The following is a 24,001-nucleotide window of genomic DNA, read 5'->3' on the forward strand; positions in this document are numbered from 1 at the left end:
GGAGTCTGAGGTCATTCACTGCAATACCTTCAGTCTTACCTTACTGACAGGCTCCAGTATGTTTCTGTGAATAATTCCCTTTCTCCGACACTATCTATAAACATTGATGTTCCACAGGGCAGCATACCTGGCCCTCTCCTCTTTCTCATCTACATTAATGACTGTCATGTTCACAGAAAATGGTACCATCCGTTTTCTATGTGCGGCGGCTGAGACGCCAGAGAGAGAAGGTAAACAATAGAGCGTACAGGACGCCCGCCAAGCTTGGTAGCTACTAGTCATGTAATCATATTAAGTATTAAAGTCAGTAACCAAGTCATGACTTTACATCAACCCTATAACCAAGACTTCCTCAGTAACACACAAACACCACAATGACCTTCCAAATGCCTCTCAACACTTCAAACCAATCTTATTTGCTGATGACACAACTTTCATTTTCTCTAGTCCTGAACCTCTTGCTCTAAATGTCACTGTGAATACTGAACTAAATAAAGTCCATCTTTGACTAACTGCTAACAAACTCACCCTTAACATTGACAAAACTTTCTATATTTTGTTTGGTAATAAATCCTCAAATGAAATTAATCTAAGAATAAACAATATACAAATCAGTAGTAAAGTTGATGGTAAATTCCTTGGTGTCCTCATCGATAACAAGCTGAATTTCCAGGGACACATTCTAATTATAGCAAAAAAAGTTTATAAAACTGTAGGCATTCTTTCTAAGATCAGATATTATGTACCTCGCCCTGCCCTGGTGACGCTCTATTACTCTCTCATCTATCCTTATCTCAACTATGGTATTTGTGCTTGGGGTTCTACTACCCAAAATCATCTACGTCCTCTAATTACCCAACACAAAGCTGCTATTAGAACAATATCTAACTCTGGCCCCAGACAGTTCTCGGTACCCTTACTCAAATCTCTGAATATGTTAGATATTAAGTCACTGCACATCCTCTCATGTGTACTCTATATATTTAAAACTCTGAAATGTAATGTCAATCCTGACCTTAAAAGATTCTTAGAAGGTTGTAACAGAACCCATGGACACCACACCAGAAACAAATACCTATTTGATATTCCAAGAGTACGACTGACAATCCAAGGTTACACTCAACGGCTCCTTTAAAGGCAGATTCTTCTATTTAGAGACAATTCTATAACCAATGTTCCAGCGATGTGTAAATATTTCATTCAAAATGATCTGCTACCAGAAATTTTAGCCAAATATCCCCAGTTTGCTAACTGTAGGTAGTAACTAAGTGATTGTAACCTATCCACCGCTGCCCACTGGATGGGGGGCGGTGTGCAGGACAAACTTATAAATTTTGACACTAGCTCTCCACATATGCCAGTTGCTTAATTTAGAACCTGTACTTGAGGTCGATCTCGAACCCATTGTTGATGTGACGACTTATATTGAATTTTGTAACTAGCTCATCAAGATTGTAACTTGCTTAGCTAAATGAATTGTGGGGTTCAGTCCCTGAGCCCATTATGTGCCTCTGTAACCCTTTCCACTACCGCCCACAAGATGGGTATGGGGTGCATAATAAATGAACTAAACTAACTAACTAACAAGAGTACGACTTAATCAAACTAGAAATGCTCTACAAATCAAGGGACCCAGAATGTGGAATATCAATCATGTCAAAGGTTGTACCCCTCTCAACCAGTTTAAGATTAAGATGAAAACTAAGTACTACCTAATTAACTCCATGTAACCTACCTTACCCCTAAATGTCAACCCATGTCTTACTATTTTTAGACAATGCTGTTTGTTGACCAACTTGTATATTGGTTATTTTCTACCATGTTCCCCCTTTTCTTTGTTTTCTTTCTTTTTTCAAGACAATTTATACTTTAAGCTCAATTACTATTAAATTTTAGTCTAAGTGTTTTTTCTCCACCTCACCTTGTCCGAAACGCTATGCGTACTAGTGGCTTTAGGTATTGTATGTACCAACTTTATCTATAAATCCAACATTATGTTTATAAATCAACTATGTATGTACTTTCCTGAATAAAATTTACTTTACTTTACCATGTACCGTAATCATACCTCGTGACCATATACCGAAATATTAATTATTTGGTACTGTAACTGCAAGTAAAAACTTTATAACTAGTTAAAGTTTACCACAAATATAAATTACTTAACCTAAAACACACAAAACTTCAGTTCATGAAAGAATATTATGTAAGAGAACCCTTGCGGTCCCCGGCCACAGGATGGGTGTGTTGAGCTCCTAATTACTTGATTAACTCCCATGTGCTCATATTAGAGCCACGAGGCCTTGCTCATTGTTAAACAACAATTTACAAGAATGTAAGAACAATAAAATTAAAGTCGGCGCTCACCACTGGACTACAGGTCCTGAATACACTACGCGCTTCTAGTTGTCATTCCCATTGCCCACTGCATGGGTAAAATATGTATAGTAAATTAGCAAAGTCTGGCTAATTGGATCAAGTTATATTAAATTATTTTAAAAATTTCGGGCTTGCTAGTGTTTCAAATTTCCCGCGTCGATTATTAAAACAAAAATAAATAACTTGTTGCTTTCATAGTTCTTCATGTAAATTAAAACTACCAAAAATTTAGTTTCTTGCTAAAGTCAAGAGATGATATAATTTTATCTCGAACAAATTTTGTTTATTTTTTTAATTTTCAATTGAATGGTGAGAGGAGCAGTGGCCAGCCATCTTGAGTCGAGGGAGCCGCCGAGATGAACACTGCTCGCGTGAGTCTCTATTACCCCGCCTCTCCTCACCTCTGGCACTCATATAATACATCTTGTTATCTTGGTGGTGTACCTGGCACCCTGTGTGTGTGTGTGTGTGTGTACCGTGAGGGACGGTACTGAGGCCTGCTGGTCAGGGGCCGAGCCGGGGGCACCTCAGCCGGCTCACTTATGTATCCTGTATTATGTGTCTTACTTGTATGTATGTATCTTGTATTGTGTATGAATTGTACGTATAATTGGTGGTGAGGTGAGGTCACATAAACGATTGTGTGTATTGTTGCAAGAGTTGTGATGGAGACGGCACAAGCCTGGCTCGGGAGCTCTACTATTACCTGCATATGAATGTTTTAATAAACATTTATTATTATTAACTCTTGATATTACACGTGGATACTTGGCTCTGGCCCCCGGGGCTACACTTGTGTCTGGCCCCCCCCCCATTGCTACGCTCGTGTCTGCCCCCCCCCTTATAACTGATTGTAACGGATTCATCAGTTATAAGGTAAAATCACCAGCATCTGGCCACCCTAGTCAATTATTGGTGTTCAAATTAAATTTTATAGTAGAAAGACAGAAATACCTTTATGAAAACACCAACAAAATGTAAAATAGTTGCTTTATTTAAATTACATGCCAGTCATTTGTGTAGGTTGTGTTTTATACTAATTGAAATGGTCGTGTATGACATGCTGTACCAAGTATCTGGTCCCCTCAATGTTGGAATTTTGTTTATTTATTTATATATATATATACAAGAGTTCTTACATTCTTGTACAGCCACTAGCATGCATAATGTTTCTGGCAGGTCCTTCATCTTATGTTTCCAGGAATGTGACCCACCAAATTGTTTAACAACCAGGTACCCATTTTACTGTTGGGTAAGTAATTATCAAAAGAAGGCACCAAACCGGGAAGGGCTATGTAGCACCATCAAATGTGCAGAATAATCAGAGGGTGCTAAATATCACCAAGGATGCCAATACGAAAACAGAAGTGCATAAGGCGAGCGATATGAAAAGTATCCGATTCATCAAGAATTCTATCGAGGGACAAGCGACCGTGAGGGACGGTCGGAAAACAAGACACGCTTGTCCTGGAAGTCGCAGATTGCTACCGAACTGGGTTCCCACTTTTCTTCTGTTAGCTCTGGTCTTCATCTTCCCCAATCTTTCCTTCTTCGTAAACCTGTCCTTGAGTCTCGTCCTTTAGATTTCTGCACTCGTCTTCGACTTTCCTATAACGATCCCTTCTCTCTCTCTGAACTTCGTTCTGCCCTGGCCCTCTGCGGTTCTACAGCGGTGGGCTCCGATGGTATTCATTTTGAGATGCTTCGCCATCTCCCTCTGTGCACGTCTCGGTATTTATTGAGTCTGTATAATCGGATTTGGGAGTCGTCGTCAGTCCCTGAGGACTGGCTCGATGCCGTTGTCCTCCCTGTTCGCAAACCAGGGTCTCTGGGAACTTCCCCTAAGGACTTTCGCCCTATTGCCCTCACAAGTTGTGTCTGCAAACTCTTTGATCATATAGTTAACATTCGTCTGATGGGGTTCCTAGAACACCATCACCACCTCTCCCCTTCTCAATTTGGTTTCCGCAAGTGCCGCAGCACGACAGATGTCCTGGTGAACTTGGAGGTCTATATTCGTACTGCTTTTGCTGCAAGGACCTCCGTTGTTGCCGTCCATTTCAACCTGGAAAAGGCTTAAGACACCACTTGGCGATATCATATTCTGTCCCAGCTTCATTCTTTTGGGCTTCGTGGTCATCTCCCTCTCTCTCTCCGCAGCTTCCTCTCTCGTCGTTCCTTTCGGGTGCGCCTTGGTACCGCTCTCTCTGCCTCTTTTCAGCAGTACGAAGGTGTGCCCCAGGGTAGTGTTCTGAGCACTACTCTTTTTCTGGTTGCCCTCAATGGTCTTCTTTCCTCTTCCTTCAGGTGTCTTCTCCGCTCTCTATGTCGATGATCTTAACCCTTTGCTGTCAGGGTGATGATTCGCCTCTCCTTCAGCGCCGGCTTCAACTTGCGATTGATGCCGTGTTGTCTTGGGCCACCGATCATGGCTTCAAGTTCTCTACTTCTAAGACTTGTGCCATGTCTTTTACTAGGAAACGGGTTGTTCTTCGTCCCTCTGTCACTTTATGGTCATCCTCTTGAGTACAAAGATTCCGCGAAGCTTTTGGGGTTATTCCTTGACACTCGTTTATCTTGGTCTCCCCATATCTCTTACCTCCGTGTTGAGTGCTCTAAGGCCCTTGCCCTCCTTCGGGTATTGTCCCATACTTCTTGGGGAGCGGATAGACGCACTCTCCTTGCTTTACATTCCTCTCTCGTCCTGTCTAAGCTCGATTATGGTTGCCCTGCTTACTCATCTGCGCCTCAGTTCTGGTGCCTTTGGTTCGACTCCCGTCCTTAGCTTGTATGTTGACACTGGCTTCCTGTCTCTCCAGGACCGCCGTGATCGCTACTGTCTTCGCTATCTTGCGCGGTCCTTACAACATCCTTCCTCTTGCCTCTGTCGTGCTTTAACTTTTACCCCTCCTGCGGTTCCTCTTCCTCTTCACCACCTCCCTCTTTCTGTCCGGTTATCTCGTTTACAGGATTCTCTTTCCGTTCGTGTTTCTAATGTTTCTCCTCGTGTTGTTCCTTCTTTGCCCCCGTGGAAAGTCCCCCTTCCACAGTTTTGTACATCCTTGACCCGCATCACTAAAGCTTTTACCCCTCCCATGGTTCTAAAACTTCTTTTCCTTGAGCACTTTTCTTCTCCCGCTCCGTTTCTATCTTCACCAATGGGTCTAAGTCTGCGGACAGTGTTGGCTACTCTGTTGTTTTTCCTGATCGCACTTATGTGTGTCGCTTACCTCCGGAGACTAGCATCTTTACAGCAGAGCTTTATGCTATTCTCTATGCTCTTCGTCTCTTGCTTTCTCGTTGTCAGTCTTCCTTTGTAGTTGTTGTTGACTCTCGTGGTGCCCTCATGGCTCTCGGGTCCTTTAATCCGGTTCATCCAGTCGTTGTCGAGATCCAGCATTGGCTGTTTCTTGTTCGCAGTAAATTTCAGTCGGTTGAGTTTTGTTGGGTTCCCAGCCATATTGGCGTGTCTTTAAATGAGCATGCGGATGCTGCCGCCAAGGAAGATGTCCGCTCTTGTCCCATCTCTCGTAAAGGCATTCCGTATTCCGACTTTTACCCGGTTATCCATTCCTCAGTCCTTACCCGTTGGCAGGCTTCTTGGTTGTCTGTTACTGGTAACAAGCTACGTACTCTTAAATGTTGTGTTTCCTCGTGGCCGTCCTCCTTCCACCGTAACCGGCGGTGGGAAACAGCTCTGGCGAGGTTGCGTATTGGCCATACTCGCTTAACCCATGGTCACTTGATGGAGCGCCGCCCTGCTCCTTATTGTCCTAGTTGCATTGTCCCTCTTACGGTCGTGCATGTCCTTCTTGAATGTCCTGACTTCCAGGATGAGCGTGTGTCTTGCTTTCCGACCGCCCCTCGCGGTCACCTGTCCCTCGATAGAATTCTTGGTGACTCGGATACTTTTGATATCGTTCTCCATTAAGTTAAGCGTGTATGGCCTATACGCAACCTCGCCAGAGCCGTTTCCCATCGCTGGTACGGTGGTAGGAGGATGGCCATGAGGACACACTACTCTTAGGAGTACGCAGTTTGTTACCAGTAACAGATGACCAAAAATTCTGCCAATGGGCAAGGATGGAGGAATGAATAACTGGGTAAAAGTCGGAATAAGGGATACCTTTAAGGGAGATGGGACAAGAGTGGACAGCTTCCCTAGCAGCAACATCCACACGCTCATTTAAAGTCGCCAATATGGCTGGGAACCCAGCAAAACTCAACTGACTTAAATTTACTGGAAATAAGAAACAACCAATGCTGAATCTCGACGACCACTGGATGGACTGGATTAAAGGACCCGAGAGCCATGAGGTACTGTTGAGTAAACAGAGGCTACAGTTAAGGATTGACGCCCAGTAAATCCTCCCCGGCCAGGATATGAACCCAGGACAAATTGCGTGCGAAAAGCCAGGCGAGTGTCTTAACCACTACATCACGGGGACTGCTTGTGCCTGGTGGCTCAACAGGCACGAGTAAGTTGATCCAATACATTACATGTACAATACAATACAGTACAATACAAGTTAAGCAAAATAATTGGAAAGTAAGACATGCCCCATTTTAAAGGGAAGTGTGCCATTACAGTATAGATATAAATGTTTTATGGTGTTTCATACATGGTGATAAACATGTAGTATTTTTCCCTTCAGTGCTTCATGTTTATTGTTTTAATCACTAGTGTGTGTTTTATAGGGTTTTTGTTTTGGCCAATGTGGCTGGATATCAACGACCTTATCGTGCCGGAAAAGTAAGTTACACTTAACAGTAGTGAAATGGATAAGCATCATATTGTGTGAAGGCTTGTATGGGCTATTTTTTTTAAATGCTACCCTATTTAAAAAACAATTGAAAGACTGCAGCCTGCACTGCTCTCAACATTAAGCATTGGCTTATTAGTCCTACAATATTTTTATTATAAATAATTATATTAAGTTTCTAGGTGCAGATATATTGGCATGTTACAAACAAAATTAACTTTTGGCACAAATTTTTTTTAATGTTAGCTTTGGTTGTACTACAATTTAACACTTGACTCACTTATGAAGGTGACTGCATTATCATAGCAACTTTGAGCAATGTTCATGTAACCTACGTGTTGTGACTGTCAGCCAGTGATGCCAAAATCCTTTGCTTGGCAGTGACCCAATTTAATACCTTTACTGGATGCTTTGGCATATATTGGACAGGCACCAATGTTATGCTCCTTGTTTATTTAATTGGTTGCTTTGTCAATTTGCCACTGTTAGTACTTTATCCCAGATGTTACTAATATTGGTGTGGTGAAGGAAGGGTTTAAATTGTCCTCCCTGGGAACTACAGATAATGTTGCAAGAAAATCATCTAAAGCAAAGAAGTTAAAATTATTTGAAATTTAAATGAAGCCTTTCAATCTAAAATTAATATTTTAGATTTTTTATTATACAGTATACAGTTGTATATAAATTGAGGCTTGGGTATACACCTGTACAACTAAAATCTTTAATGCAAGCCAAAATGCATTCAAATTTTTGTGTAATTTTTTTTTTTTTTTTTTTTTTTAATTTGAATATTATTTTTAGGCACTTGTCCGAACTTTTGCCACCGGCTCGGTGGGAAGGGCAGTCAAAAGTGAAGTCCATCCAGGATACCAGAAGATCCGTGCAAAGATGCTGGAGTTCCAGGTGAGTGCCTTTTACCACACAATTGTTCCTAAAATAGTTTTATAAGGAAGCACATTATCTATAAATGATTAACGAGTAGGGTGTAGTTTCAAGAATATATATGTTTGTAAAGTGTATTTAAAATAAAGAATATTTGAAAGTTTGATAAAGGCAGAGCTGAAATAATATAGAAACACCCAACTGCTGTTGAGGAATCATCAGCAGTAGAAAAAAAAATATGTATCAACTTTAGAATATTTTCTTTCAGGTTGACAATGGTCTACCAATCCACCTTAAGGGGGGTGCCACAGACAACATGCTCTTTGTCAGCACGCTGATTGTTAATGGTATAGGCTTGGCCATGTGCTTACACTTCTTCTATGGCATGGCATTCCCAAAGAAGAATTAAGAATTGACTTGACTACCTCATGCATTCATTCCACAAGTCTGAAATGGCAATGCTAAAAATTTAATTGCCACGTATTTATTAATGAGTGATGTACATAAAAATAATTAATAACCTGATTAATAAATGGAAGTGTATTGCAACTTCATAAATTGCTGAATGGAATGTTTTATTTACATGAAATTTCTTTTAAATTTGTAACTTCATAACCATCCCAAAAAAAAGTTTACTCAAGATTCAAATACTGTATTGGTACATTTAAATGTAATTTCAACATTTTTTTATTTGTATTGCAGAGAATCATTTTCACTTTGGTGTATTGTATTGGATAATATTTATTTCTCATCAGTTATAGGAAATATGTACAGTATTGTCATCTTGATCATTTTTCCTGATCCAGATTCTTATCATTGCACTTAAGTCCGCTTTGGATTGACCAGCTCTAGAACTGTTGAAATATTTAATACCTTTATGCCAATGGAATAAAGTATGGACATCAATAGTTTTACAAATTAGTCTTAGCAAGAATGTTAGGCACATAGTATAATTTATTTAGGAATTATCATGGCTAGAAGTATTGTTCTACTGTCCTTTGACATTAAAGTTTAAAAAAAAAATGATACCAATAAAAAAAGGACAAATAATTCGTCTATTTTTTTTATATTATAAATATTTAATTGAAAATGTTATAAATATCAGTATAAATGCTATTGGTTGCAAAAGACCCTTTATTAAACCCTGTATAAGAGGTTTGAACAGTGCACTGCAAAAGTAAATAACATCTCCAAATGCTCTGACATAACTCATGCGTTCCTATACATATTTATTATTAAATTCTTTGTATGAGTGTACTTGTACTAAAACAGTTGTATAATATTCAGAATGGTGTGATATACATACAAATCCCCCCCTCAATATAAAACAAAACTATCATACAATTTAGTATATACTGTATATGAAAATAGTACATTTAGACATTCATCTGGTATTGCAAGAACTTGTGACCATACCTGCTAAAGTATGTAATTATTGCTTCTACAATACTTTATGTATTTATGTAACTACTACTGTCCTGACCGTATGTTTAATATTACAAATGACACGAGTTTGTTCTATAAACCAGAAATAGGTCATCACACAAATACATAGGTCTTAAAGCAGTATAAAAATTAAATGGCAGCCCTCTGTGTCAAGACCTAGTCTACTGTACTTCAAAGCCACATATTGGTAAATGATATAAGGCTACACGAGGGATGATACATGGAAAATAATAAAACTGAGTGTAAAGTACTAGGGTTAAAGTTCCATAGTTTTCATACAGCATCACACCACCTAGATTTTATTTATATATATATATATACAAGGGAGGTACACTGGGTTTGTAAGATCACATAACATTGGTATTCTTGCAAAGCCACTAACATGCATAGCATTTTGGGCAGGTCTTTAATCTAATGAGCCAATACCCCCGGAAGAGACTAATCAAGTGACAACTAGAGAAGCTGAGCATGATAAAAGCCAAACTGGATTTCAACATGGATACTAAAATAGGCTGCTGTATCATTGTGTAGAACCCACGATAGACTGGAGAAAGTTAAAAGGTTTAGAAAATAACTAATATGGTATCTATATATGTACAAGACAGTCGGAAGGCAAGAGCCACCGACTGATATCACTAACAAGTATTCGCTTCAAAGATTCGACCAAATGAAGCACGTGTTATGCCAACCTTGTAAAAATAATGAATTATAATAATTAGCCTCTGTTAAGACAGATGGGCATGTCATTTAAAAGTCCAGACTGATTAGATTAAGTAATTATCAACAGGTGCCTAAGCCAGCAAGACTAGCACTGTGTATCACAGGCTATTCAAATGTGCTAAATACCACTCAGGATGCCAATATGAGCAGACAGGCAAATAAACTGAGTGACAAAAGTATTGGATTCCCAAGGGTTCAATGTAAGAACATTAGGAAAGCAAAATATTGAAAAAAAAGAGGACATTTTACAAGGAGGTGCATGACTAGAATACTACTGTTTATCTTGGAAGGTCAGCTAAAGGGCAATTAGTGCTCGGTTGACTCCTTGCCCAGGGCTCAAACCTGTCCAAGACTGCTGACTGATTTAAATACGCAGGACAGTATTATATAAAAAGAGGAGTATGAAAGGTGAATAGTATCATGAAAAAAGTAATGCAACTTATGAGTTTAAAAATAGACCGAGAGATAGTACTATATATTACACACTCAATCTTGACATCCTCCAGGGAGGAGTATAGATATATAGTAGAATTCTTAAAAGCAAAATTAGAATCACAGTATAAATTTCATGGGGGTCTATCACTGAAAACTACATACACTGTATTTGGATTTATACACTTTTCTTTTTATACTGTACTCTTTCCAATTATTGTTTAAAATTTCTATTAGTTACTAGTAATAACTATCAAATATAGGAATTTTGTAATAAGGTCAATACACATTATTGCTGCTCTGATATCTATATGGTTAAAAACAAAAAATCCAACTGGACAGAACAGTCAATCTAATTGACAATACATGTCAGTTAAAGCAACTACAGTATCAATATGAACTGATACTGTTCAAAAGTCTGGTTTAGACTGACCCTTTTTGAGAGAATAAAATACTGTAGTGTATACACTTCTGATTTTATAACAAATTGATAAGCAGCCATGTATGAAAACTACACAAATTAGAGCATCCGAAACTTTAAACAAAATTTTAACTTGTCTTAAAATAAATGTCACTTTTATAATGTGGAGTAAGATAAATATAATGACACAAGACACCTATGCATATTTCTCAAAAACATATTCTTGCAAACCCCCAGACATGAGATCCTTTGCATGTTAGTATACTTATGATGGCTTTTTATTAAACACAAGGCTCCAACCAAGGTTATTTCTCTAGTAAACTATCTTGTCACTTCATATAAATTATCATTGTTGCAGGATTCTCGATGAAAGATTTCCAGAGATTTGAAAACTGTGCCACAGTGGTTCCCTCGATAATGCGGTGGTCAGCGGACCAACTAATCTGCATTATGTGTGCTTTTGTTACTTTACCTTCAGCATCGAACCTCGGCAAAGTCTGCAACAGGAGGAAAAATACATTAGTCTCTATACTTTGTAATAGTTTATATCATTTAATCCTTTGTCTGAGAGATGTGATGGTGATCAAATCAAGGAAATGGAGCCTTTTAGGTGACATGCAAGCTTCATCCATGTTCCTAGAAATTATTTCTCAGTCTTGTAATATTTGCCAAGGTACTCTGACCTTCAAAACAAGTGCCTGGACCATTTAAATTATGTCACTTACTGGCAACCAAATCAATTGTCACCCCCCTGCTTGATAGTGCAGAAAATAAGCAATTATGCCACCATCAAAACTTTGCAACTATTTTTGTGATTTGTTCACATAATTAATATACTTGGTTTTGTACTTTTAATGTTCTGTAATAAATGGATACAGTATACAGTAATTTAATTTACTGTGTCGGGGAACAGGAAGCCAAGAGTGTATCCATACATGTTTGGCTTTTTTTCTAGGTCTAGCCCACCCCCCCCCCTAAGGACTAATTACTGACCCCACCCAGGATGCAACCCCACAACAAGCTGACTAACTCCTAAGTACCCACTTGCTACTAGGTGAACAGAGGAATTAGGGGAAAAGAAATGTGACCAACTATTCCGGGTTCGAAAACAGGGCGGGATTCGAACCCGGATTCTTGATTCTGCATCAAGAACAAACCCGACTGTACTACTGGAACCCCGGTAGTACATACATAGTTCAGTACAGTACAGTATATATTTAAATTTAAGCAAAAGGATGATGCACCCCCGACCTGACCAACCAAGCATCAACAACCCTAGGACTCCTCCGGAAAGCAGCCATCTCATTCTTCGCCAGAAAAGAAGGAGACGGCTACAGACGAACAAACCGATCGCCACGACCGAAAGAGCAGAAACCCCTGTGCCAGAGGAGAGCATGAAACTCCCCGACCCAACCCCCCAGAGGCCAATGGCAACAGGAAAAGAGCCTTTGAGAAACAATCCTGAACAGAGAGGGCCACAACAAACCGAGAAGAGAAAAAGGAGAGCACTTTGTCCAATGACCAGGATTGCTCAGGCGGCGCATGAGCAGGCTGGAGGTGAAACAACGCACGAGACAGCTTGCAAAACGGCGCAGAAGTAACATCAATACCGAAAGCAAGCTGAAGAGGCTCCGCCAGCGCTGCACGATATGAGGCGATAGTATTCGGCATAAGATGACAGTCCAGGAACACCCAAGAGAGAAAGGACAACACCCAAACTGAAAGTGGAGCACAACGACGAAGAGTTAAAAAGAACCAGAAGAACCACCAGGAAACTTCATACTGCAATCGAGATGAAGCCTGCAGATAAGACACTAACAAGGAAGCCACCTGATCACCATAGAGATGATGATAAACTCGAGTAAAAAATACCACATGCAAAGACTGAGAAGATCGAACCAGCCACGTGACTCACTGGTCCGATCTGCTGGAAGAGGCGGAGCCGCAGGAAAACCAACGGGTACGGACACGGAGCAAGCAGTGCCTGAAACCACAGCTGGATTGGCCACCACGGGGCCAAGAGGACTACTCTTGTACGGTACATCTCCAAGCGAGTCAGGACCTGGAGCAACAGCTGAACTGGGGTGGAAAGAGGTACAGGAATCTCCACCTGGACCAGTCCTGCCAAAAGGCATCGAGGGGAAGGGCGCCACATACAGCGGCATACGCCGCTAAGAGGTCCACCTCCGGGCACCCGAACGTCTGGCAGAGCCAATGGAAAAAGTCTGCGTTGACCGTCCATCCCACGGACAGGGGAACAAAACGAGACAGACCGTCCACCAAGATGGACACACCCCGAACATGAACCGCCAGGAGAGCCAAACCCCCGAGAACTCAGCAGACGAGTCACTCGTCTGATGAGATGACGTCTTCTCACTTTGAGAAGAGGCAGACACCGCTTGCCGACATGCGAGCCGGGAAGCATAAAACAGCGAAACCGCATCCCGCAGGATCGGCGCAAACAGCTTCAACAAGGCAACCGATGATCAAGCTGCCGAGCCCAAGGCACCAGACCCAGGACAGCCCCCAGCGCCCCACATTCTCCTCAAGCCAGTCCGGAGACAGCTCCAGGAGGGAAAAAAAATGCAAAGCCGAAGTCAAGAGGCCGCGAGCGCGCAGGTCCTCAGGGACCTGCACATGGAGCTGCACCACGCCAACATCCCGAGGAAGGGCAGGGGCAAACAAACACTCATTGAGGTGCTCAAACTCGCCCCCCAGGAACCTGAACCACCATCGAAGCCTCGTGCCACTCAAGCATATGGGAAAAACAGAAGGAATGCCGAGCCTCCAGAGCAAACACAGGACAGTTCGACAGCCAGGATGACTCTGGAACCTCGTAATGGACCCAGAAGGGGAACGAAGACCCAAACTAATGAAGACGGATCCATAACAGTGGCATACTTCGGGTCACACAGGAGGTAAGCCGCAAGGGCCGCTCACACCACAGGAGGTTGGGTGCGGGAAGCCGAAAACCTCCAGAAAAACGGAACCGACGGAACACTGGGGGACACTGAACCAAACCCGGGGAGGGGCAGACACCGAATCCAATTCATACGCAGAGGGGAGGGGGAGGAAAGAAAACCCCACTCCTTGTAACAATAAGCCCCGCTCAGAGGGCAGTAAAACCCAGGTGGGGTCTTGTAAAAGTAAAACCCAGTAAAAAAACCAGTAAAAAACCCAGTAAAACCCAGTAAAACCCAGACTTGGGGCCCAAGACCCCAAGTCTGCCCCCTCCCCAGCCCCAGGATCCTCCACCGCAGGACCCTGGGCCGAGTCATCACTCAAAGCACTGGCCTCAAAAGAAAAGGCCAGCGCAGCCGTCTAAGCCGGATGGAAGGGGGCCCACTGGCCAGACCCGGAGGCTTTGGCAGGGACATCAGATTCGAATGCCTCTGTCACCAGACCGGAAGGGGCATCCCCCGAGACTGCCCGAGTCTCGAGACCATCTAAACACTGCCCTGACTCCGAAACCCTCAGACGTTTCAGGGCCGGAAACAGGGGAAGGGGGGGACCAGAACGAGCCACAGCAGGGGAAGGACGAGGAGGTGCAGACAAACAAGGTCAAAGTGACCATCAACTCCAAGTCTGAGTCCCCTTAAGCAAAACGGGGCAGCCTTGGGGCATCCGGATGAGCAACCAACCTAGCACGTTGCAACAACCTAAAGCGCACATGCAACGCCTGTGCCGCCTGTACCCACAGAACATCATCATTAGATTGGGTAAACTAAGTCACCAGCAAGCAACAAAACTCACAGGACTCTGGATCAAAAGTGTCACTGACCCAACAGGCAGCGTGATGGAGGCAAAAACAGTGAGAGTCACCCTGAGACAAGGGGACAGAGCAACCCTCGAACTCGGACAAAGTGAGGGGGGAGTCGGGGCCACATCCATTGGACCCGTGAGCCCCCGTGGGGTTTCCCAGGGTCCTGAGACGGAACTCACTCTCGGGAAATCCCAGGCAGAGTACTGCTAAACAGTGCCCAAAACTACCAAGCAATACTAAAGCTGAACCCCAGGGACGTGTACACTCACAGGGACCTAGCAGGGGGTACCACCAGAAGATAGAACTGTACCCAGGTCAGGTACAATGGGGGCAACAATCAAGGCAGACCCCCACCAGGCAACACAACAAAAATAAAAATAAAACCCTGCAAGTGGACAGCATACCCAAAAGGAACAGAGCCGGCCGCTATGAATGGTAAAAACAACTGCGCAGCACCTTGTGCCTCTTACCAGTGCAAACTGCCTCTTACCCTAAGGTAAACAAGGGAGACAAAACACCCAAGCACCCAAAGGGCGGCCGAAAAACTGAGCAGTAAAACGGCCCAGCAGAGGCATGACCCAAGGAACTTGTGGAAGTTGGACCCAAGCCCCAAGGGCAGTACTTACAGGGCACCTAGGGAAGGGAACCCTAGGCGCATGCAGCCCGAGTACTGTAGAATAACTCCTGGCTTGCGTCCCCCTGGAAGACAGCCACCACACACAAAGTACAGTGCTGGAAAAATCACTGGAGCCAGAGCACATGACTTCTGCTTCTAGCATCAGCCTTAGAACTGAAGGGTGGATGGCCGGCCCGGCGACGTGTGACGCCATGCTCGTTTCTTTTTGGGGAGTTCTATCCACTTGTTTGGCTTTTTGTAGCAATTTTCAGCAGAACAGGGGTTTGTTTTGGGACGCATACCTTTCTGGGTGACTGACCCGGTCGATGGCAGACACAGAATGCTTCCAACCCCACGGGGTTTTTATAGGCCATTGCTTCCCCATGCCTCTATGAGGGGGCCAGGCTCGTGGTCCCCGGTAGGCCCACAGAGCTCCATACACATGACTGATGCCAAAGTCTGACATTTCCATATCAGCCTGCATAGCTCTGGGGAGCCGAAGGGGCTCCCACCGGAAAAGAGGCGTTGACAGAGAACACAGGCGCCAGACAAGGTCTGCTCCGCCCCCCAGTTGCCAGGCGGGAGTTGTCACAAAGACATTATTACCTAATTATTTCAATGTCTCTGACTGATTTTTCTTAGTTTTTTTTCAGTAATATTATTCAATAGTGTGTAGTGTGATATATTTATGTAATAAAATCTACCAGTTTATTTAATTTACCAGTCTCCATGGTGTAGTGGTAAGACACTCGCCTGGCGTTCCGAGAGCGCTTTGTCCTGGGTTCGTATCCTGGCCAGGGAGGATTTACTGGGCGCAAATCCTTAACTGTAGCCTTTGTTTAACTCGACAGTAAAATGGGTACTTGGTTGTAACAACGATTCTTCGTGGGGGTCGTATTCCAGGGACCTGCCCGTAACGCTACGCGTACTAGTAGCTGTACAAGAATATAACAACTTGTATATATCTAAAAAAAAAAAAAAAAAAAATGTGTGAACCATCACTACAGTATACTCAAAATTATGATGTGCATATTAGTGATTCAATTATTATGTTCATAAAATGATAAACAAATAGTTTGGTGTTATTACACAGGTTATATATAAGTATCTGCATGTTTTGGTAATGATAAAGAACCACTAAGTTGGGATGGTGAGTCAAAAAGCAAAGAATAATGGCCGCCACACACCAGCCAGCCAGCCACTGGCCGCCACACCCTTCCTCACCTCCTCACTCGCCAACATTCTCCTCCCACCATACTGTTTTTGCTATTATTCACTATATAGAGATGTTATATATAAGTATCTACATGTTTTGTTCACCATAACTGTACATCTAAGCTTGTATGGTGAGTTAAGGCAATAAGAGACGTAGCTACACACACAGTCAGCTGGTGGCTGCCTCCCTCACTGATTCAAGGCCAGATGCAGTAATATTTCTCCTCCAACAATACTGTTTGTGGTGTTATTACACTATACACACACATTAAATATAGGTATCTACATGTTTTATTCATCATAACTGTACAAATAAGCTGGTATGGTGCCCAAAAACCATAGTGGTACCTTACACAACATGACATGTCATGCAGACGGTGCCACATTCCTCACCAAAATGGCTGCTCCAAACATACTCCTTTTGCTGTTATTACATTATATACACATGTTATATATAAGTATCCACAGTTGTGATCACCATAACGAACCACTAAGCTGGTATAGTGAGTCCAGACAGTAAAAGGTGGTCACACAGAGTCAGCAGACAACGCTACCTCCCTCCACACACCAAGACTATTCCTCCCACTACAGTGCTAATTACCACCACAATCCTGCTATTATCAGAATCCTGGTCATTTTTATCACAGTCAGAGGTCGTCTGCAATACTATCATTGCTAAATAATAACATGTACATATATATTTTGACATTTTTAGGCAATGCTGTGGTCACAAGCTGAACAGCAGTGCTGTGAGCTCATGCTGTATGCACCAGCCTTGGTGGCTCACTCAGAACAGAAGCTCTTACACCAATGATTTTTTTCCTAGGTGGTGCCTGTTTAGTTCCAGCTATAGTCCATAGCTGGACTATAGCTGCCCCTATCCCTCGCGAGGCATTTAAAATCATGCGCTAGACCCTCGATCGTATATGTACATGTGTATTGCATGGTTTCCGGAAAGTTACTCCCATCGGATGTGTATGTATTGTGCGGGGTTAAGGATTGCTTGTCTGGTTTCTTTCTAGGGGAGTTAGTTTGATCTTTTAGGAGGTAGATTGCACAGGTAAACCAGACAGTGGTCTGTTTTGATTCACCTACCTGTCTGGATCCTTCCCCAGTCAATGGCAATTATGACATACTTTAAATGTAAAGTGCTCAAGGCCATTGCTCCCTGCACCCTTCTGAGGGGGACCAGGTTCTGGCTCGTGGTTCCTGGTAGACATAGGAACTCTTGTGACTGATGACCCTAACTAATATAGTACATATCAGTTCGGATAGCTTCAGGGAGCCAACAGGGCTCCCTACAGAAAAACTGAAATTATTATGTGCATTGCAATGAGTAACAATACAGTACACTATTTAGTTTGATATTGCAGTTCTTTATACTGCAAACTACAGATATAGAGTTCTAAACTAATTATGTGTACCCAATGTGGAATTTATAAATATTAGTGAAAACAACCTACCTGAATCTTGCCAATAGTACAAAGAGCAACTTCTGGAGGTCGGATCACAACTTTAGCAGAGGTGCCCCCAATCTGAAATAAAAATATGCTGTTCAAAAGTTGACTGTTTTGGGCTCATGACAAATTTTTTTTGTGGTGGGGTGCAGCGTGACTCGGTTTTTAAATTGTTACCCGTTTACCAAATTATTATATACAGAACTTTTAAGTTACTTTACATGGAAACCAAATAATCTCTTAATTATCTATGCTACTCATAATTAGACATCTTGACACATACTCTATAACTCTGGTTTTTCACAGTGGCCATTTACAATAATGAGCAGCTATGGTCATTTTCCCCCCACATCCTTGCCTCCTAGTCTGCCATTATCCAGTAATGTGGCTCATGCAAAACCATCCAAGACAATTCCAACTTAGTACAATGCCATACATTTCAACCAGACAGCTATGACCTGTTTTGTTACCATGTTGTTTAGTTCATGTTTTGAGTTTCATTCATTCTCCCATCAAAGAACAGTCTGGGTTTTTCTGTGGGGAACCCAGTCAACTCCCTGAAACTATCCGAACTGGTATGTGCTATATTAGTTTGGGGTCATAAATCAGTCCTTATGCCTACTGGGGACCATGTGCCAGAACCTGGCTTCCCTCAGAGAGGCGCAGAGAACAATGGCCTATGAGCACCTCACATTTAAAGTACTGAATGTCATAACTGCCATCGACCGGGGAAGGACCCAGAAAGGTAGGTGAATAAAAACAGACCACTGTCTGGTTAACCTGTGCAATCTACATCCTAAAAGATCAAAATAACTCCCCTAGAAAGAAACCCAACAAGCAACACTTCATGCAACGAGCACTCTCGTGCGTCAGTGCTATTCCCCCCATGGGGGGGGGGACGAACAGGGAGCTGGTAGCGCACCACTCCAGTTCTTGAACCGATGTGCTGGTGGTCAGATCAGTCACCTCTGGCCTCACATTCCTGTTGTGGGCTTTTTTCCTTGTGTGTCTGTTCCAGCTGTGTGTGTGGTGTGGTGGCCAAGCATCTTAGTGTATGCGCTTAGGGTGACCTTCCCTAGATCCTCTGTGAGTACTGCCCTTGTATATCAGGGTTATCCTCCCCGAGGCGTTCGGGAATCACCTGGTTGATACCTGGTTGATGGGGTTCTGGGAGTTGTTCTACTCCCCGTTTAAGAACTTCATCGCTTGATGTGAAATGTTAGGGGGGGCCCTGACGGATGAGTGGACAGTGCTCGGGATTCATATTCCTAAGGTTCCAGGTTTGATCCCTGGTGGAGGCGGAAACAAATGGGCAGAATTTCTTTCACCCTGATGCCCCTGTTTACCTAGCAGTAAATAGGTATCTGGGAGTTAGACAGCTGCTTCCTGGGAATGTGTAACAAAAAAAGGAGGCCTGGTCAAAGACCGGGTCGCAGGGATGCTAAGCACCGAAATCATCTCAAGATAACCTCAAGAGAAGTCTTTATCAGTCTCCGTGGTGTAGTGGTAAGACACTCGCCTGGCGTTCCGCGAGCGCTATGTCATGGGTTCGTATCCTGGCCGGGGAGGATTTACTGGGTGCAATCCCTTAACTGTAGCCTCTGTTTAACGCAACAGTAAAATGTGTACTTGGATGAAAAAACGATTCTTCGCGGCAGGGGATCGTATTCCAGGGACCATAGGATTAAGGACTTGCCCGAAATGCTACGCGTACTAGTGGCTGTACAAGAATGTAACAACTCTTGTATATATCTCAAAAAAAAAAAAAAAAAAAAAAAAAAAAAAAAAAAAAAAAAAAAAGATAAGATATTGTCTTCGCCCTTGTGGGGTCTAGGGTTTCCCCGTCTTGCCCCGGGTAGGGGAATGTTATTGGCTGGGTGGAGCGCATTTGGGCTGGCGCAGCTGGCTTTACTTTAACCCTCAAACCGCGCATATCATATAAAATGATATCAGTGACAAAACCGAAACCGCGCACATCATTTATATATGATTTCGTGTCTAGCGCTATAATTTAAACGCCCTGCCTGGAATAGGGGCAGCTATAGTACAGTGATAGTATTACTGAAGCCCCCTGACTGTGATAAAACTGACCAGGATACTGATAATAGCAGGATTGTGGTGATATTTAGCTCTGTGCTCCACGGAGGGAGGAGTAAGGCTGTGGAGGGAGGGTTGTGGTGTCGTCTTCTGACTGTGTGTGGCCACCATTTATTGACTGCACTCACCATACCAGCTTAGTGGTTCGCTATGGTGAACACAAATGTAGATACTTATATATAACGTGTGTATAGTGAGAGAGAACAGCGAGAGGAGTAGGTTGGGAGCCGCCATTTTGGTGAGGGAGGAGCGTCGTCTGCAGGACTTATCATGTTGTTTACTGATGACCATGATGGTCTTTGGGCACCATACCAGCTTATTTGTTCAGGTATGGTGAATAAAACAGGTAGATACTTATATATAATGTGTGTATATAGCGTAATAACACCACAAACAATATTGTTGGAGGACAAACATTAGTGCGTCTGGCCTTGAGGGCAGCTGCCGATCAGCTGACTGTGTGAGTAGCTACGTCTTTGTGGCCTTTACTCACCATACAAGCTTAGATGTACAGTTATGGTGAACAAAACTTGTAAATACGTATATATAACGTCTGTGTATAGTGAATAAATACAGAAAGAGTATTGTGGGAGGTGAATGAGGGTGAGTGAGGTGGTGTTGAGGGAGGGAGTGGCAGTGAGTGGCTCGCTGGTGTTTGGCAATCACTCCTCGTTGCTTTTTGACTCACAAGACCAACTTAGTAGTTCGTTATGGTGTACAAAACATGCAAATACTTATATATAACCTGTGTATATAGTGTAACAACAGCAAAACTATTTGTTTATTGTTTTATGAACATAATTGAATCACTAATATGCACACCATAATTTTGAGTACAGTGATGGTTCACACATTTTATAATATAAATATACCACAATTCACTGTATGGAATAATATTACTGCAAAAAATTTAAGAAAAAATCAATCAGAGACATTGAAATAATTAGGTAATAATATATTTGTGGCAACTGCCGTCTGACAGCTCGGGCGGAGCAGACCTCGTCTGGCGAAGGCTCTGCCAACGCCCCTTTTTTGCCACACTTCCCTACCCTATTGCGGCTAAAATATGCCACCTACGATTTTTTTGTTATTTTTTCCGTGATCACGGAACAAAAATGAACACTTCTATAAGACGAAAGAATTTTTTGGATTTTTTTTTTGTTGCGCCTGTGGGTGTGAATTCCATTTGGGCCCCTAGCGGTTTGAGGGTTAACACAGTGGCCGATGTTTCTCTCTGACTGCCAGTTTGTTGTGTCTTCGGTGGTTTGTGTTTTCCTTTTCATTCTCTGGCATTCTCACCTTGTTTAGACAGAGGAGGTCTGCTTAGCTTCTTATTAGGTGAGCCTAGGTTGTGTTGGTAGTCCTCCTCTGTTATCCCTGGGGTTTCATAGCTGCTACTGATGGTCAATTTGCCTGCTACCTGACAAGGTTCTACCGGCTTTGCTGGCACCAGTTTTTTTTTTTTTTATTACAGTATTATTATTTTCTACCACAGACGTGGCCACACATTTACAATGCTAACCAGAATATATACATTTTCTTCTGTCCTCCATGGACAGGGTTAGAGAAGTGTTAAACATACAGTTCAAGGGTTTATTGAACACTCAACCACAGAAGGTGATTCGGTGCTTTTAAAATGCTAAGCTAACCTACATACGTAAATACATAGATACACAGATTTACGTATGTCCTACATAAAGTGTTAGATGTGTCTTTTACATAGTGTCATTAATGTACATTCACAAAGGTGAAATGTAATTCTGATCAGCTTCCATATATACTTTATACCCATACATATACATACACACACACACATACACATACATATACACACACACACATGCATTCACATACATTTGTCTCATTTACCCTGACAGGGTGAGGTAGCTGATAAAGAAACTAGTGTGCAATTAAGCACTTAATCACTGAAGGTGCTTTTACAAGCTCAGGTTATATAGTTCCATCATATATATACATTGTATGATTGATATATTACATGGTCAATTTTGGATACAAGTCCAATATATCATCAAGTGTTCCAGTACTCATATAGTAACTACAGAGTTCAGCATACCTTAGCCCAGGAGGGCGAAAGTCAGTCAGTATGGGACATTCTACAATATAATGTTCAAGAGAGTGCATGTTTTCTCTTTCACAAAGTTGACACATTGTGTACTCGACATTTGGGTTTTGAGAAAGCTGCCAGATACGTCTATATCCCAGGCGTATTCTGGCCACTATAACATCACATTGCCGGGTTCTTGTTCTATTAGTCCCATATGTGAATGTCTCCTCACGATATCTATCATAATATTTAATGCTACAACTTTCAGGTCTTTGAGAATTTGTTAGGTCGGTGAGATTTTCATTAGATATTTGTTTAAGTATTCTTTGTCACTGCTAATGAAACACCCATATCAATTTCTACCACTGGTTTTCTGCAGGCTGTCTTAGCAAGCATATCAACAGTGTCATGCCTTGAGATGCCAACATGTGATGGTATCCATAGGAATTTAATCTCAAATCTGTTTTCTTTGGCAGCTAAAACATTCATTCGAATATCACTGACTATTTTCTGGGTGTCACTACTATGTGCGTTCAATGCCAGGAGTGCACTCTGTGAGTCACAGTATATAAGTCCACTGCCTTTGTCTTTTAAAAATTCAGTGGCAAGGTATATGCCTGCAAGTTCGGTTTGAGTTGTACTTGCCCAGTCATTGACGCGCTTCATTGCTGTAGGTACGAGAGAAGATGGTTCAAATATGTTACATGCACATCCGGTACATCGTCCACCTTCTTCTACAGAGCTGTCGGTATAGCACTGATAAACATCGTTACCCATACTCTGAGTACTTTCAGTGATGCTTTTCAGTGTTAACTGTTTTAATAATGTAGTGTGCACACTATCTTTCTTGGGCGCATTTACAAAATCAACTGATAGATCCCAGTTATCCCATGGAGTAATTGGCTGATTAATCATTAGTGGAGTTGGGTACATATTTAATATTTTGATGGAGTTGGCTACCTTGTAGAACCAATATACATAATCAGATTTCGTTCTTCTTCTATAGACCTCAGGTGAGTGTAGCATATTAGAAAGTTTAGCTTGAAACTTCATGTGTTGTCTAGATCTACTCAATGCCTTCACGCCGAAAACTGTGCTAATAGACAAAATTCTCTCACTTATGGTAGGTAATTTTAACTCTGCTCTCATGTTAACTATTCTCGTGGACTTTGGAGCCCCAAGGATGAGACGCATAGCTTCATTTTGCAAGGTTTCAAGAGATTTCAGCTCTCTGTCATTATACAGTGTGAGATGTAGAGCATTGTAGTCAATCACAGAGCGTATAAATGATACATAAAACATTCTAGCAAGTCTCACGTTAAGTCCATGATTGACACCAACAAGGACCCGCAAGGGCTTTAATCTCTCCCAAAGTCTCCTCTTGAGAGAAGAAAGGTACCCAGGGTCGTTAATGGGGACACCAAGGTATCTGTAAGACTCGCAGTTCTCAAGTGCTCGCCCATCTATATGATAATTGGCTGGTGGAATACCACATGGAATGAGGGCACGAGTTTTCTGTACAGAGATAAGGAGGCCACATTCCTCAGCTCTAGTAGCAAAAGCGTCGAGCAGAACTTGCATTCTAGGCTCGGTGGCAGCCTGTAAACATATATCATCAGCATAACAAATGACAGTGTCTTCATTATTAGTTGGAAGATCTTTAATAAGTTTATGCATCAGAACGTTGAACAACAAGGGACTGAGGACCCCTCCTTGTGGAGTTCCCAGTTCAAAGTGTTTGCTCT

General features: G+C 42.4%; 2 protein-coding genes across 6 annotated transcripts in view; one reads left to right on the plus strand and one right to left on the minus strand.

The window, feature by feature from the left end:
* The first annotated feature begins 2,646 nt into the window (after positions 1–2,646).
* LOC123769488 (cytochrome c oxidase subunit 7A, mitochondrial) lies at positions 2,647–8,590 on the plus strand. 2 transcript variants are annotated; one of them, XM_069308782.1, is made up of 4 exons: positions 2,921–2,952; positions 7,078–7,132; positions 7,944–8,045; positions 8,293–8,590. In XM_069308782.1, the coding sequence occupies exons 1-4, from the start codon at positions 2,936–2,938 to the stop codon at positions 8,431–8,433; spliced, it is 315 nt and encodes a 104-aa protein (XP_069164883.1). In that variant the 5' UTR covers positions 2,921–2,935; the 3' UTR covers positions 8,434–8,590. The 2 variants fall into 2 exon arrangements, with proteins under 2 accessions (XP_045616588.1, XP_069164883.1); XM_045760632.2 differs by lacking the exons at positions 2,921–2,952; positions 7,078–7,132 and adding an exon at positions 2,647–2,750.
* A 492-nt stretch (positions 8,591–9,082) lies between these two features.
* Positions 9,083–24,001, minus strand: part of LOC123769487 (lipoamide acyltransferase component of branched-chain alpha-keto acid dehydrogenase complex, mitochondrial) — a 64,053-nt gene continuing 49,134 nt past the window's right edge. For all 4 annotated transcript variants that reach the window (XM_069308780.1, XM_045760631.2, XM_045760629.2 and 1 more), the window contains exons 8-9: positions 18,101–18,172; positions 9,083–11,540 (exon numbers count right to left, since the gene is read on the minus strand). In XM_069308780.1, the coding sequence (XP_069164881.1) occupies positions 11,373–11,540; positions 18,101–18,172 (240 nt within the window). In that variant the 3' untranslated portion in view covers positions 9,083–11,372. The remainder of the gene's footprint in view (positions 11,541–18,100; positions 18,173–24,001) is intronic.

Source organism: Procambarus clarkii, chromosome 63 (genome assembly GCF_040958095.1).
Source record: "Procambarus clarkii isolate CNS0578487 chromosome 63, FALCON_Pclarkii_2.0, whole genome shotgun sequence".
Lineage (NCBI taxonomy): Eukaryota > Metazoa > Arthropoda > Malacostraca > Decapoda > Cambaridae > Procambarus > Procambarus clarkii.